General features: G+C 42.4%; 1 protein-coding gene across 4 annotated transcripts in view; it reads left to right on the top strand.

Moving 5' to 3' along the window:
- The first annotated feature begins 324 nt into the window (after nt 1-324).
- The window catches only part of dot1l (DOT1-like histone H3K79 methyltransferase), a 29,825-nt gene continuing 12,186 nt past the window's right edge, over nt 325-17,963 (top strand). For 2 of the 4 annotated variants that reach the window (XM_014216390.3, XM_014216388.2), the window contains exons 1-12: nt 325-685; nt 11,065-11,108; nt 11,230-11,304; nt 11,727-11,790; nt 11,983-12,211; nt 12,350-12,444; nt 12,551-12,613; nt 12,713-12,768; nt 12,909-12,991; nt 13,416-13,484; nt 16,884-16,990; nt 17,857-17,898. In XM_014216390.3, the coding sequence (XP_014071865.1) occupies nt 605-685; nt 11,065-11,108; nt 11,230-11,304; nt 11,727-11,790; nt 11,983-12,211; nt 12,350-12,444; nt 12,551-12,613; nt 12,713-12,768; nt 12,909-12,991; nt 13,416-13,484; nt 16,884-16,990; nt 17,857-17,898 (1,008 nt within the window). In that variant the 5' untranslated portion in view covers nt 325-604. Of the gene's footprint in view, nt 686-11,064; nt 11,109-11,229; nt 11,305-11,726; nt 11,791-11,982; nt 12,212-12,349; nt 12,445-12,550; nt 12,614-12,712; nt 12,769-12,908; nt 12,992-13,415; nt 13,485-15,386; nt 15,596-15,682; nt 15,834-16,883; nt 16,991-17,856; nt 17,899-17,963 lie in introns of those variants that run through there. The other 2 variants (XM_014216389.2, XM_014216392.3) reach the window with 2 other exon arrangements.

The following is a 17,963-nucleotide window of genomic DNA, read 5'->3' as shown; positions in this document are numbered from 1 at the left end:
AAGGAACGCAAACTACTTCGAGGTCTGCCCCTCTACTCCATAACAACAAAAGCCTGACTTTCGTAATTCACTGTCACAGTGAGTAATCAAGTAAAATTGTATTTCCCGCCAGTTGGCCGTTATTGCTCCCGGGAAATCCCAATTCAAACTGTCTAACAGAAGATAATGACTCGTTATTTTCGTCATGGTCACCGTTCGAAATGTAACAATCCGGTTGTACACTCCCGGTAACCGTATACTTCCCATACTCTGAGTCCCCCCCCCCCCCCCCCCCCGACGTTGTCGTCACTTTGGTAGAGGCCGCTTTGCCTTTTTTCACGCCGAGCGGAGCAAGATGGCGGCTGTACGGCCGAGGACGAGGTGTAGTAGCCGCTCGGCATGAACATTTTATTTTTGAAATAAATTGATTAAAATCAAACGGAAATATTTGAACGTCGGACTACAAGGGGCGTGCACTACGTCACACGATTACAATAATCGATTTTTTTCTTCTATTGTGTTAAGATTTTTTTTCTGACAAAATGATCACATTGTAGTAGCTAGCTCACTAAACTAGCAAGCATAGCCAGCCTACCACCGTAGCAAACGCAGGAGAAAGTGTAGAATGGGAGAAAAGCTAGAACTCAAGCTGAAGTCGCCGGTTGGAGCCGAAGCTGCTGGCTATCCGTGGCCGTTACCAGTATACGTAAGTATTTAATCAGACCAAACAATTTGCCAGCTAACGTATAACTTGGGCAACCAAGTCAGTACTGGATTTATTAATCTATTTAATGTTGCTAGCTAACGTTAATTCGCTAACGGTAGCTACTAGCTAATTATCCGCTTGCTAGCTAAGGTTACTTACTAAGCCAAGGCAAGCCATGCAGGTCAGACAGACGGCCCACCAGTGTACCAACACTGAGTTAGCATACAGTGTACATAATACATTTTCGGAGCTATCCAGAAGCGACAAATGTGCACGTGGAGTGAAAGTAGATATTGCATTACGGTATAACGTTATCCATCCACTAAGTGGGATAGGCACCTAATGTGGCTACAGACTGAACCTAAAACCAAGGCTAACTAACTAACGTTACTGTAGTAGTGTACACAAATCATTAGATTGGAGGATTTCACAAATCACACGAGAAACATTGCACACTTAGCTAACTACATCGGTTCCTCGTTTTCATAAGTCTAGCTGACACTCCACGTTAGGTCATTAAGTTAGCTTTAACAGTTTTATTTGACTCGCGTTGTAATTCTGTCTGACATGCTGACCAGACCGCGCGCATGTTGATTTTGTCCACCCACAGAAGCGATCAGGACACGCAGGTTGAAATATCAAAACGAACTCTGAACCAACTATATTAATTTGGGGATAGGTCGAAAAGCATTAAATATATTTGCCAATTTAGCTAGCTTGCTATTGCTAGCGAATTTGTCCAGAGATATAAACATTGTGTTATTTGACCTGAAATGGACATGGTCCTCTACTCTGACAATTAACCCACAGATAAAAGGGTAAACCAAGTTCGTTTCGAATAATCTCTCCTCCTTCAAGCAGCTGCAGCTTCTTCTTCGGACTTTATATGGCAGTTGGCAACTAACTTACCACTAATGACTGGAGTGTGTACCTCAATTCCTGTTTCAATCACCTATGTAGGTATGTGGTCCTAAAAACGAATGAGTAGATGGCATGTGGGTATCTGCTCCTAAAAACTAATGAGGAGGCGGGACTTGCAGTGTCACAAATAGAACCAAGTTTTATTTTAGCGTCTGGCGACACAGATGCTCGCGAGCAGTGTAGGTGCAATGATTGAATAACATGTATGCATATATTTATTTTGCAATGCTCACACACGCAACACGAGCGGCGTGGTGAGCATGTAACGTTAAACATTTAACAAACATTAGCTAGTTCGCATACTTTAGCACCTGACCTACTTACTAGCACATACATAAAAATGGGTTGGTTACCAGTAAGTTTCTTTGCTAACTACTAGCCATGTATTTGTTAGCTAGAAAGTAATCTTTTTTACGTGTGGGTCAGACTCTGTGGGATGTTTGTAGCGAGACCCCAAGTGGTGTAATGTTAAAAGTACTTAAGTAGTACTTTAACGTATTTTTACTTAAGTGGTTTTTGGGGTATCTGTACTTTACTATTTATATTTTTGACAACTTTGAATTTGACTCCACTGGCTTTACGTTCCTAAAGAAAATAATGTACTTTTTACTCGATACATTTTCCCTGACACCCAAAAGTACTTCAAGTACTTAAATGCTGAACAGGACAGGAAAATGGTCCAATTCACGCACTTATCAAGAAAACAACCCTGCTCATCCCTACTGCTTCTGATTTGGTGACCTCAGTAAACACATGCTTCATTTGTAAATTATGTCTGAGTGTTGGAGTGTTGGAGTGTGCCCCTAACTACAGAAGAAAAAAAAGAAAATCGTGCCGTCTGGTTTCTGTAATATAAGGAATATTTTTATTTAATCTTTATTTAACTAGGCAAGTCAGTTAAGAACACATTCTTATTTACAATCACAGCCTGGCAAAAGGCCTCCTGCAGGGACAGGGGCTGGGATAATTTTTTATATTTAAAAAAATATATAAATATAGGACAAAACACACATCACGACAGGAGTCAACATAACTACATAGAGAGACCTAATGGAACAACATAGCAAGGCAGCAACACATGACAAAACAGCATGGTAGCAACACCACATGACAAAACAGCATGGTAGCAACACCACATGACAAAACAGCATGGTAGCAACACCACATGACAAAACAGCATGGCAGCAACACCACATGACAAAACAGCAAGGTAGCAACACCACATGACAAAACAGCATGGTAGCAACACCACATGACAAAACAGCATGGTAGCAACACCACATGACAAAACAGCATGGTAGCAACACCACATGACAAAACAGCAAGGTAGCAACACAAAACATGGTACAAACATTATTGGGCACAGACAACATCACAAAGGGCAAGAAGGTAGAGAAAATACATCACGTAAAGCAGCCACAACTGTCAGTAAGAGTGTCCATGATTGAGTCTTTGAATGAAGAGGTTGAGATAAAACTGTCCAGTTTGAGTGTTTGTTGCAGCTCGTTCCAGTCGCTAGCTGCAGCGAACTGAAAAGAGGAGGGATGTGTGTGCTTTGGGGACCTTTAACGGAATGTGACTGGCAGAACGGGTGTTGTATGTGGAGGATGAGGGCTGCAGTAGATATCTCAGATAGGGGGGGAGTGAGGCCTAATAGGCTGACCACACCGCTCACGTCGGGTGCGCGAGCGTTGCAAAATATATTTTGTAATCTATGTTATTCAATTATTGCACCCACACTGCTCGGACGCGTCAACGGGCGTCTGCGTTGCCAAGGGCTAAAATGGAACTCCTTTCTATTTCTGACGCAGATAGCGCTGCAAGTCCTGCCTCTCCCATCTCCTCCTTGGTTTATAGAAGCAGGTACCCACGTGTCATCTCCTCATTGGATATACCCACATGGGTGGTTGAAAGACAAACTGTGTTGCCGGTTGTTGTAGTAATACTATGAAAGTTTAGATGCCAATCACCATATAAGTTCAAAGATGAAAAGGCTTGGAAGGAGGAGAGATGACTAGAAACAATTTGGTTGACTGTTTTATGTGTGGATTAATTGTCGGAGTAGAGTACCTTGTGCATTTTAGGTAAAATAACAAGTCAATGTTTATATCCCAGGACAAATTAGCTAGCAAGTGCAAGCTAACTAGGTGAATTGCCATAAATGTTTGATGCTTTTTGACCTGTTCCCAAATTAATGTAATTGGTTGAGTTTGTTTTGATATTTTAACCTGCGTGTCGTGATCGCGTTTGGTGTAGGGGGTCAAAATAAATGTATTCACGATGGCATACGCACGCAGCCAGTTTGGGTTCCGTGTAATAGGGTTTTATAAATAAGCATCAACCAGTGGGGCTTGCGACGGGTATAAAGATGACCAGTTTACAGAGGAGTATAGAGTGTTGTGATGTGTCCTATAAGGAGCATTGATGGCAAATCTGATGGCCGAATGGTAAAGAACATCTAGCCGCTCGAGAACACCCTTACCTGCCGATCTATACATTTTGTCTAGCATGGGTAGGATGGTCATCTGAATCAGGGTTAGTTTGGCAGCTGGGGTGAAAGTGTAGCGATTATGATAGATAAAACAAGTCTAGATTTAACTTTAGCCTGCAGCTTTGATATGTGCTGAGAGAAGGACCGTGTGCTGTCTAGCCATACTCCCAAGTACTTGTATGAGGTGATTACCTCAAGCTCTAAACCCTCAGAAGTAGTAATCACACCTGTGGGAAGAGGGGCATTCTTCTTACCAAACCACATGACCTTTGTTTTGGAGGTGTTCAGAACAAGGTTACGGGTAGAGAAAGCTTGTTGGACACTAAGAAAGCTTTGTTGTAGAGTGTTTAACACAACATCCAAGGAGGGGCCAGCTGAGTAGAAGACTATCATCTGCCTGAGCTATGTTGTTGATGTAAATTGAGAAGAGCATGGGGCCTAGGATTGAGCCTTGGGGTACTCCCTTGTGGACTGGCAGTGGCTGAGACAGCAGATTTTCTGACTTTATACACTGCGCTCTTTGAGAGAGGTAGTTAGCAAACCAGATCCCTCAGAGACACCAATACTCCTTAGCCGGCCCAGAAGAATGGAATGGACTACCGTATCGAAAGCTTTGGCCAAGTCAATAAAAATAGCAGCACAACATTGCTTAGTATCAAGGGCAATGCTGACATAATTTAGGACCTTTTAGGTTGCAGTGATACATCTATAACCTGAGCGGAAACCAGATTGCATACCAGAGAGAATACAATAGACATCAAGAAGTCCAGTCAGTTGATTATTGGCAAGTTCTTCCAACACTTTTGATAAACAGTGCAAAATAGAAATAGGCCTATAACAGTTAGGATCAGCTTCATCTCCCTCCTTTAAATAAATTATGAACCTTGGCTGCCTTCCAAGAAATGGGAACCTCCCCAGAGAGGAGAGACAGGTTAAAAAGGTTGGATATAGGCTTGGCGATGATATGGGCAGTAACCTTAAAGAAGAAAGGGTCTAAACCATCTGACCCAGATGTTTTTTGGGGGTCAAGTTTAAGGAGCTCCTTTAGCACCTTGGACTCTGTGACTGCCTGCAGGGAGAAACTTTGTAGCGGGGCAGGGGAAAAAGAGGGAGAAGCATTGGGGATTATCTCTTTAGAAGGGGTGGGAGATGAGGAAATGTTGGACGGGCAAGAAGGCATGGCCGAATCAAATAGGAATCCTGACTTAATGAAGTGGTGAAATGGTTTATATTTGAAATGGTTTATGCTTTTACTTTTGATATTTAAGTATATTTTTGAAATTACATTTACTTTTGATACTTAAGTATATTTAAAATGAAATACTTTTAGACTTTTACTGAAATAGTATTATACTGGGTGACTCCCGTTTACTTGAGTAATTTTCTATTAAGGTATCTTTACTTTTACTCAAGTATGACAATTGGGTACTTTTTCAACTACTGGAATCCCCCCTCTCATTTGCAATACGTGGAATTCAACTCATGTATGCATTTAATTTTGCCAAAAACTTTTAGCAATGTAACATTAGCTATACAAAAAAAAAGGGAATTTGTTTAGCAAAATATTGTGCAGAAAAATGACAGCCACTGTAGTAGCTAGCTGGACTATAGCTGACTAAACTCAACTCCATGGTGAAGGAAGTTCCTGATGAACTCCACCAACAGAGACCAGGCTTTGTGGAATTCAGCTCCGACTACAAGGTTAAAAGTATTTCCTTTTACTTATGTTGGTCCTCTGTATTTACATGCCTTTGTTTGTTTGCTGAAATCATACTTTTTAATAAAATGTTAATCAAATACAACCACCTACTGTTTCATCATTGCAGTTGCTCTAAGGGGGCAACTCAGCATGAATGTGCATGTGCCAAATGAATCTCAACAAGGAAACATTTAGTGGCTGCATTTGATTAACGTTTTATTAAAAGTATGAATTCCAGCTAACAAAGGCATGCAACTACAGAGGACAAACTTAGGTACAGGGTATGCATTTCATAATATAATTTATTTAAAGTATTGACCTTGGGAAAATAGATGTAGTCGGAGCTGAATTTCACAAAGATTATTAGAAACTTCCTTCACGTGGAGTTGAATTTAGTCAGCTAGCTGGAATCCAAATGCAAATGGCTCTGCCTGGTGGTCACTGCCTTTAATGACGTCTACTGTTCCTGTTATTGCATAGAAAGATTGTTGCACACTCTTTGGGAATCTAGGGGATAGCTGGCGACTGGGCTTGAACTGTTTTGCAACTTGTTTGGATGAATTATTACACTCCTGCACTCATGAGACAAAGCACCTTCTGTGCCAATAGGAAGAATGAGCACATCACAAGCTATAATTTGCAACTACATAGAAGGAACACTACACAATTTCCCATAACTGTAGTTCCTTATATTTGTGTTTCAAAAGGCAAGTTGTGGATGGCAAAAGTCTGCACCCACTATGGATATATTTTGCTTTTTCACTGGGTCACAAGAAAACAATGAAAATTAGGGATATACCATCCCATGTCACTCCCACGTGTGTCTCAAATTGTTTGATCACAAATATCCATCCCAATTTTGAAACCAGTGCAGCAAATTCAGGGAATTAGCTGAAAGAGTTGAACTTGGAACCTAGTCACGAACATAAACGTGAACATCCAATACAATATTGCTAACGAAGTTTAGTCTACTCAAACATGTTTTAGTGCAGAGGCGACTACTAACAGCCAGCAGGAAGGGTGTGTTAGACTGAATACTAATTACAACTCTTTTGGGATCCAGAAATAGCCTATATAGCTTGAAGAATATATGGAGGACTAGGCTACGTTTGGGTTGTTAGATGCAAATGCCACTGAATAAACCTGTAGGGTAGGTTGAATGTGGACAATAGTCTACTGCATTCCATGGGTTTTTTAAAGCTTTTGCAGACTGGTGATCCTGGATAGATTTAAAAACAGTTGATTAAAAACGATGAATCAATGCTGAGTGTTCTTTATGATGTTAGCACCATGTAGGGTTGGGCGGTATACCGTATTTTACGATGTACCGGTATTGATACACGGACCGGTTTGGGTTTTTACTTTACCTTCTATAATGCTATTTGAATGTTTGGTTTGTTAAATGTGATGTAACTTCCATTTTTATAGTTTACTTTGCTACTTGAGTCAACTGTAATTAGAGCAAACGTAATTCGCTATACAGTCTAATACCAGTGATGGTGTAAACCAAAATCAGTATAATTTTTTTTTGTGCAACAGTATCTTTTTAATCAAAGAGGAATACATTAAGCATGAATGTTAGCTACATGAAGTAGCTAAGAGAGAACATTAAATGTAGCCAAAGATTATAGGGTCCCCTAGGAAACACCTATCAACACTTTGGTTCCTACACTGTCACAATAACTCCTCCCTGGCATTCATTGTCATGTCAAACAACACTGTATTCAAAATGCCCACTATTATATTCTAACTATAGAATTAGAATAAACATTCTATTTCCATGATTCCAACAGTTCACCCAAGTTTTTTGCTCTAATTAGCAAGTAAACCACATTTGCTTAAAAATAAGCCCTATATTGTTTGCCCATATCGTGCAGCCCTAGGTAGCAGTGTGGAAATGATCTCAAATGAGTGTAGGAAATGCAGAAATGTATGACAATGCTGAAAATACATTTTGGTTGAAGTTTACATTTTAGTCATTTTAGCAGATGCTCTTATCCAGAGCGACTTACAGTAGTGAATGCATACATTTCACACATTTGTTTTTTTGTACTGGCCCCCCGTGGGAATTGAACCCACAACCCTGGCGTTGCACACACCATGCTCTACCAACTGAGCCACAGGGAAGACCATTTGAATTGAACCGTATAAAACAATCAGAAGGGAGAAAGACCGATTGAAATCACTTAGAATATGTGTTGCCACCCTAGGGTCACTCACTACTCATAAAGCAAATGTACAACTTTTATTATTCAAAAACATAAAATACTGTGAAATACCATCATACCGGCCAAAATGTTTTTTATACCATGATGTGGTATTTTGGCCATATCACCCAGCCCTTGGACCATTACCAAGCGTCTTTAGATTTTGCATCAATATAGTTATTTTTTTGTTATTGCATGCACAACATGCTGCTGTAATATTTTAACATATGTTATAGATAGTACAACTCCAACAACACATTTGCTGGCAGATTTGAGTGTGTTTAGACCTTGCATGTGCAGCATTCCTTGAACATATCCTTTAGCTGAATGCTGAAGTTTAGCAGATTGTACAAGCGAGAACAGAAATGGAAGCAGATTAAATGGATGTGGTTTCTCTGGTGGCTTCAAGTGTGTTTCAGGTGTATTTCTAATTTTATTGTAAATTGTGGTGAGACTGTGCTAAAAGAAATGAATAACCTGAAACAGAATTTCTCAGAACAGCACGGCGGAGTGTTGTCTGTTTGGGGCCTGTAGTGTCACACTGGGTAATGCTCCTTAACGTCAGAGTACAGGAACTAGGCAGTGCTGCTGCTGACGCAATCCTCCACAGTTGGACTCGGCTGACTTCACTCCATTACGCCAGAGACCGATAAGAGCACGGTTGCACGACTGGCCTTTTCTCAGGAAAAGGCATTTTGCAAACTGTTTAGAGCTGCTGGTGCCTCAGTTATTCTGTCGAAGTTGGTGTCTTGATATCATAAATATAGACTTAAATATCATAGGCATGTCCTGCACTGAGTAACGAGGCAGCCAGTGCTCATTATCTGTGAGTGTGGAGTCCCAGCGCTGTTTTCAATAAGGACCTCCTAGACTTTTCCTCAATATGCACTTTGAGGACATGAAGGGGCGTTAAATAAGAGTAGGGTTACAAAACACTTGAGTCTGCAAATCACATGCCCTTGATGTTTCATTGTGGCTATTTTTGCACGGTTTGATCTATGAAAGAGGACTGTCTTACTGTAATAACGCTTGAGCAGACTACTTAATTTCCATGAGTATGTTACAGTGCAATATGTCACTATTCAGATTAAGTTGTATTAATAATGCCGCCCACTGCTCTCCACCACAAAAGATACATCACACATATTCCAGTACTTCTGACTCCCGAAGTGCAACCCAAATCGCCCCATTCACCCACAGATAAACAACACACACTGGGCTCTTGTGTTGTGCAGTGAACAACAACAGAGTTGTAATATATGCTGCCTGCGTGTCTCCCCATGTCAAAGCTGTTACCACCACATGCTTGAATACTCTTTCTTTCATACACCCAGTCACCATCTGCAGATTTAAATCATCCGTAACTGCTTCCATATGAAGTTACACCTCTTCTGCTGCAGAGGCCTTTGTTCATTTTTTCTTCTTCTTGGTGCTTTAACTAAAGCCACAATGCCTTTAAACAAGACACTATTTGAATCAATGTCGTCTTGCCTAGTTTGTGTTGTCGATAGCCTAGCTAATGGTGTTCATATGTTCCTCTCGAGTGTGTTTGAAGTTCAACTTTGTAACAAGCCAATCACTCCTTAGACAAACCATGTGACCTGTGTTATCAGTGAATAGGATAAAGCAGACAGGCATGTATAAGGCAGTTCCACCTGCCTCCCTCACCTACTGAACAACATGCGGGTGAAAACGGATACTGATAAGGACAATAAGTCACTGGACCATAGTCCGAAGCTATAGAACCCTGTCACCATGTTCTAGGACAGGCAGCGCTTTGAAGAAAAGGGTTTTGATGGAGTCCGTTATCTTTCTCTGTGGTCATGATATCACTGTTGCACACGGGTAGTTATTTGTTTATTGGCCGTTAGTAATGCGTAGTGGAGCAGGCGTATTGCCCCGGCCGGCTGTGTGTCATGTTGAGGTGAAGAGAGCGTGAAAGAGAGGGAGGGAGGGAGTGGGTGGGTGCGTCAGTTCCGTCGCTGTGCCCACAGCAGGGGGTCAGGAGGAGCGGAGGAGACGAGAGAGTGTGGGATTGGCTGAGAGCTCCTATCTCACGTGCCACACGCTCTCTTTCTCTCAGCCAGAGTTTATTTTTAGCACCACAGTGGGTGTTGCTGCGTGCAGTCTGTGTGAGCGGCAGGAACACCCCCCCTCTCGCCGCCTCCGCACACTTACGCACACACTGCGTCAGTCTGGGACTAGCGCGTTAACCCTCGTTTTGGCTGCATGTATTCTGTGATGGTTGCATTACTAGGCTATGCATAGCAGCGTTTGCTCCTCTTGTGAAACGCTTTTCTTCCCTTGTGGCGGGAGATTTTATTTTATACCCTCTGTGGTGCTATAATCTCAGGCCTGGTGTTATTGGCAGCGGTGCCATGGCGGAGTTGTGGCGCTGTTGAGCGGGAGGCTGAGCCTAGTAACTGGAGGCTGCTACTGTGCCAAAACCAGTCCAGCTGAAAGCAGCTGGGCCTGGCTGGCTGGAGGTTGCTCTCTACCTTCTTCCCTCACTCCCACCCTCCTTCCTTCCCTCCTTCCGAGCCCCTCCCAGGCCCTGCGCTGGAGCAGGACACAGAAAGTGGGTCACTGGGTCAGCCCAGGATGCCAGCAGCCAGTGTGACTGAAATCCTGCAGTTCCTCCCATGCTGCAGCAGTGCTCTGACAAAACCCAGCTATCCTGCTCACAGTCTCCCAAACCACATCCAGTTAGAATGTCAACTTGATAACAGTGAAACACTCAGTGGTGTCTCCTGAATTGTTATGCTAGCAGTCATACTGAGTGCGTCACACTAACTACTATGGTTTGCGCTGTGTGTGGATTATTAAGTCATTGAGTGCTGCTGGCCTTATCTGACCCGGCTGTCTGAACTCGTGTTGGTAGCTGTTAGCATATTTGTGTACATTTTTGGGATATCCGTATTTAGCTTTTGGTTATTGCCAGTCTGTTATATACTGTAGTAAGTCGGTCTTTCTATTGGCTGTCAAGAAATGCTTTTTGCATAAACAAATCGTACTGACAGTATTCAATCTCTCTTCTCCTGTGTTCACTTTCTGTCTCCAGGACAAACACCATGATGCTGCTCATGAAATCATTGAGACCATTCGGTAAGTAACTACCACCTTTCTCCTATCAATCTCAAAAGCATGGTGCAGTGAGTGGCTGCACTTCTTGACTGAGTTAGACTAGATCAAAGTAAACTCACCATGTGTTGACCATTGTTCTCAGGTGGGTGTGTGAGGAGATCCCGGACCTTAAGCTGGCCATGGAGAACTATGTCCTCATCGACTACGACACCAAAAGGTGAGCCGAGGGTCAAACGATAAGGAACAAGGATTATGATGCTGCTCTGAAGCACAGTCTAACAGAGCACCTGTAGTCGCAGTCAAATACCATGGTAACATAACACTTAGACATCCAGAGTATGAACCAAATGGACCTCCCCTCTATGTTACATTTTAAGGATAATTATTCCCAGAAGGTAATAAAGATATTAATGGCAGCGATGCTAATTTAGGAATATTTTTGTTTCCCGTGGCAGCAGCTCAAAAGAGATGAGAAGGAGTCTTGTAGAGGGATGGCAAACTGATATGCAATTAGCATTCCTGTGTCCAGGGTGCTGGACAAACTCACAAACATCAGCACAAACAAAGTCATTGGGTGTTGGTTTCTTGTCATACGATGTTGATGTTTTTTCTTTATTTCTATGTGTGTTGTTGTTACAGCTTTGAGAGTATGCAGAGACTTTGTGACAAATACAACAGAGCCATCGACAGCATCCACCAGCTGGTGAGTTGGAATATCTCCAGATGAGTTGCGTCGAAAGCTTATTTGTGCACACATGAATTCAAACAGACTTCTTTCTTGTAGACGTATTGTCACCGTGGGTAAAACCTAGCTCACTTGAGCCCAGCAATGTGTTTATATCCTAGCTATGTAATATACTCATTCTAAACCTCTTGTCCCGTATGTGTGTCACAGTGGAAAGGCACAACTCCGCCCCTGAAGTTAAACAAGCGGCCGTCCAATGGGCTGCTCAGACACATCCTGCAGCAGGTGTACAACCACTCGGTCACGGACCCCGAGAAGCTCAACAACTATGAGCCCTTCTCCCCCGAGGTGTACGGCGAGACCTCCTTCGACCTGGTGGCCCAGATCATCAACGAGATGGAGATGATGGAGGATGACACCTTTGTAGACCTCGGCAGCGGTCTGTGTTTGTTTACGACGTCAATGTTTACTTCTGAATGAGATAACCAGTCTTAATGGGTGTCTGTGTGTTGATGTGGGATGTGTCTAAATGAGCAGGTTGGTGCTATTTTTGACTCGCAATTATCTGTAATTGCAGGGGTGGGACAAGTGGTGCTGCAGGTTGCCGCAGCAACGAACTGTAAACACTACTTTGGGGTGGAGAAGGCAGACATTCCAGCCACTTATGCTGAGGTAAGTTCCCACATCGAGCTTAAGAGTCTTGGTTATCTTGATGATTGTCAGTCAACGGAGAAGGAACAGATTTTAGAATGACTCATGTTTGCGGTTTGCCTTTCAGTCTATGGATAAAGAATTTAAGAGGTGGATGAAGTGGTATGGGAAGAAACACGGGGACTACACGGTATGTGGTATTCTGTTGTTATGACAGACGTGTGTCACTCAGAAATTGTACCTGAGTAATCGATGTGCAACTCATGTTTTTCTTTATTTTATTTTAAAGCTGGAGAGGGGGGATTTCCTGTCTGAAGTGTGGAAGGACAGGATCGCCAACACAAGGTGCATTACCTCTTATGTACACTGGATGATACCACTGTGTATTTACACACATCTGAACATGAAGAGAAACATCAGCACAGCTTCAACTCTAAATCTTTTTCTTCCTCTTCCCCCTTTTCTCCTGTTCCCTGTTTGTCTAGCAGTGTTATTTTTGTGAACAACTTTGCCTTTGGTCCAGAAGTGGATCACCAGCTGAAGGAGCGCTTTGCTAACATGAAGGAAGGTAGGTAGAAAATGGCCCTTTTGTTACCCAGTGTCAAGGACACCCTACCATATTGTTGTTACAGCAAATGAAGAACCTGGGATCATTTCAATATGTTATTGATTCAGCTGCTTTCATTAGTGATAACAAGAGAGAGGGTAACATGCTGTAGCTATTGGCAGCTGTGTCAACTCCACACACTTGACCTCTGACCCCTCAGCTGTGTGACCTCTCCTCCACATGACCCCGTCTTTTAAAAGACAGATATGAGAGGATGATCTATACTACCATTGATAATGTATAGCAGACACACACACAGATCAATGGTTTGATCTGGGACTCATTATAGAGGAGTGTTTGTATTGTTTACTTTTAATCTGTCAATTTCAAACAACCTTTTGTGAAGTGCCTTCATGAAAAGTTCATCTTTGTTTCTCTCTCTTAGGTGCGAAAATTGTATCATCAAAACCTTTTGCACCTCTAAATTTTAGAATCAACAGTCGAAACTTGAGTGGTAAGTCTTCATGGAACAAGTTTATGTTCTGGGCAGACCCCGGAAATGGAACTGCAGAAATGTCAACAGAATTATGTAGATAATGTTATTAACATGAACACTGTCTGATTCAAAAGTAAAAGTTGCACATACATTTTTTTTCTCTTTAATCATAGTTGAAATGTTTAGCATCAATTATAGCACATCCTGGGTCATTTCCCTCACAACGCTCCGACGTTGCTATGTTTAACCTTGGTTACATTTGTTGCACACCGGTGTTCGGTGTCTGTCGTTTCGCCAGCTCAAATAAGACGTTACCTTACTGATCAAGATGAACCCCGAAATTAGGAAATACACTTCATTACCAAAAGTATGTGGACACCTCCTCGTCAAACATCTCATTCCACAATCATGGGCATTAATATGGAGTTGGTCCACCTTTTGCTGCTATAACAGCCTCCACTCTTCTTAACACCACTCGCTTGGCATTGCGCATAGTGATCTTAGGCTTGTGTACTGCTACTCGGCCATGGAAACCTATTTCATGAAGCTCCCAACGAACAGTTAATGTGCTGACATTGCTTCCAGAGGCAGTTTGGAACTCGGTAGTGAGTGTTGCAACCGAGGACAGACGATGTTAACGCGCTTCAGCACTCTGCGGTCCCGTTCTGTAAGCTTGTGTGGCCTACCACTTTGTGGCTGAGCCTTTGTTGCTCCTAGACGTTTCCACTTCACAATAACAGTACTTAAAGTTGACCGGGGCAACTCTAGCAGGGCAGAAATTTGATGAACTGACTTGTTGGAAAGGTGGCATCCTATGACGGTGCCACGTTGAAAGTCACTGAGCTCTTCAGTAAGACCATTCTACTGCCAATGTTTGTCTATTGTGATTGTATGGCTGTGAGCTCGATTTTATATGCCTGTCGGCAACAAGTGTGGATGAAATAGCCGAATCCACTCATTTGAAGGGATTACCACATACTTTTGTATGTTTTATCCATGTACAGTGGTTTTCTCAGTTAATAGAAGACGTTTTGGCAGTAGCCTACAAGGGCCATCATTGCTTTTGCCTGCTAGCCAAACTAAAGACGGCACAACGTTTGCTAGCTAGCACAGCTCTCAAAACAATCAAGGTCTCGACAACTAAATAAAGCGATGTTCTGGCATCTGAGAAAAATACATTTAGTATGTTTCAACAGCTTCTTATCTTGCATTATTTTGGAATTTGTCCGGTGCATGCATTTTCCTTCTGCAAGCATGGACAACAGAAGTTTAAGTAATGAGTGTAACAATTGTATCCAAGATATAACATGGCAACATCATGTTGAGGTTTACCCAAAATGCACTATTATTTCAAAATGCAACCTTTTTTGATTTATAATATTTAATTAATGTGCAACTTTTATAAGTTGAACACAAAAGTATGGGTCACACATTATTTGGACAGTCAGGATAGTCCTTCTATAGATGCTCTACAGATAGTTTGTTATTGGTATGACCATCTGTTGATAAGCAACCGCTTGTTAGGATTAGGGTTAGTACATAGTTAGTTGAAATGTTACTGATAGTCTATCCTAATGTAGCAGGCATAAAAGAAACGCTTTAAACTATACTGAACAAAAATATAAATGTAACATGTAAAGTGTTGGTCCCATGTTTCATGAGCTGAAATAAAATATCCCAGAGTGTTTCATATGCATAAAAAGCTTATTTCTCTCAAATTTTGTGCACAAATTTGGTAAAATCCTTGTTAGTGAGCATTTGTCATTTGCCAAGATTATCTACCTACCTGACAGGTGAGGCTGATTTAAACAGCATCATTATTACACAGGTGCACCTTGTGCTGGAGACAATAAAAGGCCACTCTAAAATGTGCAGTTTTGTCACACAACCCACAGATCTCAAGGTTTGAGGGAGCGTGCAATTGGCGTACTGACTGCAGCTGTTGCCAGATAATTTACTGTTTATATCTCTACCATAAACCGCCTCCAACATCGTTTGAGAATTTGGCAGTACGTCCAACCGGCCTCAACCGCAGACCACGTGTAACCACTCCAGCCCAGGACCTCCACATCTGGCTTCTTCACCTGCAGGATCGTCTGAGACCAGCCACCCGGACAGCGGATGAAACTGTGGGTTTGCAAAACCAAAGAATTTCTGCACAAATTGTCAGAATCTGTCTCAGGGAAGCTCATCTGCGTGCTCGTCTTCCTCAACAGGGTCTTGACCTGACTGCAGTTAGGCATCGTAACCGACTTCAGTTGGCAAATGCTCACCTTCGATGGCATGCTGGAGAAGTATGCTCTTCATGATGAATCCCTGTTTCATTGTGAAGAGCAGATGGCAGACGGCGTGTATGGTGTCTTGTGGGTGAGCAGTTTACTAATGTCAACGTTGTGAACAAAGTGCCCAGTGGTGGTGGTGGGGTTATGGTATGGGCAGGCATAAGCTACGGACAACGGAAAAAATAGTGTTTTATCGATGGAAATTTGAATGCACAGAGATCCTGAGGCCATTGTCATGCCAAACATCCACAGTCAAACATCCGCAGTCATCACCTCATGTTTCAGCATAATAATGCATGGCCCCATGTCGCAAGGATCCGTACTAAATGTCCCACTTCTTCCATGGCCTGTACTGACCAGACATGTCACCCATTGAGCATGTTTGGGATGTTCTGGATCGACGTGTACGACAGCGTGTTCCAGTTCCCGCCCATATCGAGCAACTTCTCACAGCCATTGAATTGGAGTTGGACAACATTCCACAGGCCACAATCAACAGCTTGATCAACTCTGTCGGGCTGCATGAGTCAAATGGTGGTCACACCAGATACTGACTGGTTTTCTGATCCACGCATCTACCTTTTTTTATGTATCTGTGACCAACAGGTGCATATCTGTATTCCCAGTCATGTGAAATCCATAGATTAGGGCCTAACGAATTCATTTCAATTGACTGATTTCCTTATATGAACTGTAACTCAGTCAAATCGTTGAAATTGTTGCATTTTATATTTTTGTTCTGTGTAAATCCCCTACATACTGGTCTTGACGATAAGAAGGAAACTGTCTGGGGAGGTTCTCTTCTGCACCGTTCAACCAATTCAGTAAATATGGAGGAGTTAAGATGGCGTGTGGCTTTGTTAACGTCTCGCTCCATTTCCCATGAGAACCAAACCATCCAGTTGTTGGGGACTCGGGAGGCTCCTGATGGTCTGAAGATGTAGAGCATCTACAGATGGACTGTCCAAATAAACTGTTACCAAATGATGTTGACATTTTGCATTACCGCTTCCTACCTGGGACACAACACCTTTTCTGAGATCTTTTTTGGTGGGTGGCCCTTGGACAACATATCCTAGTGTGTATTTCAATGAACTAAAACATTTTGTTGATTTTCCTTTGTTTCTCCCTATAGACATTGGCACAATAATGAGAGTCGTTGAGCTGTCTCCGTTGAGGGGTTCAGTGTCCTGGACAGGGAAGCCAGTTTCCTACTACCTGCATACAATAGACCGCACCATAGTGAGTCCTGCTCGCCCCTTTTATACTCACAAAACATCTTCTCTGTCCCACACACAATGTTGCAATGGCAGTTGCTCCATTTAAAGAAGGGTAACCTTGAACTGAATGAATGGCCCACGCTTCAAAGGTCTCCGTCAGTTCATCTGTCCTTATTCTGTATGTGTATCAAATACCATGGTAAATAACAAACCCATGTCATATTTTCTGACAATGCGTACGGTAGCAGTACTCAGAACATGTTTAGTCGGCCATATCCCTGCAGGAAACAACTGCAACTGCTGGTATAGCCCTGCAGTGGACAGAGGAGATGTGGTACAGCGACAGGTGATGGAGCAACCAGCATTCCTACTACATGTTGTACCATGAGTGTTTTCGACTTGTTTAGAAACACTGAAAACAAGACTTAGTACTTTTTTTGCAAACAGTTAGCCTGACTGCAAGCAGAAAATCTAACATTTTCTGCCTGTCTGTTGTGGGGGGCATATTTTGCCACTATAACCTAGAATATTCTCTCTGTTTGAAAATGTTTCGTTTTGATACTTGTCTATACCGGTTCGTAACAGTCTGCTTAAAAACTTAGCCGGTTGTTTCACTTGCTCATTCAGGCACTGAGACGGTTCTCAGTGCTTGAATGCGCAAGTGAAACAATTGTCTGTTTTGAATGTATCCATTCACTTGAGGCAGTGGAAACGGTGAGGTCATCGCTGCATTGTTTCTGTATCCCCACACTCACATGCACGTGTTGGAGGGCTTATGGATAGTGTCACACAAGGTGACTGCACTAAAGAGAGAGAGGGGAGAGTGTGACCTCTGCTGTCTATGCCTCTGTCCGTGTGCACTACTTGATACTTTCTTTTCTTTTTCAGCTTGAAAACTATTTTCATAGTCTCAAAAATCCTAAACTCAGGGTAAGCTACATTTTGTTCCTTTGGTCACTGTATTTTATGTTGCCCACAGAGTATGTGTAATCTTA

The sequence above is a fragment of the Salmo salar genome, chromosome 10 (genome assembly GCF_965601325.2).
Source record: "Salmo salar chromosome 10, fSalSal1, whole genome shotgun sequence".
Classification (NCBI taxonomy): Eukaryota; Metazoa; Chordata; class Actinopteri; order Salmoniformes; family Salmonidae; genus Salmo; species Salmo salar.
The sequence above is the reverse complement of the archived record's forward strand: the minus strand, read 5'-3'. Positions and strand labels throughout refer to the sequence as shown.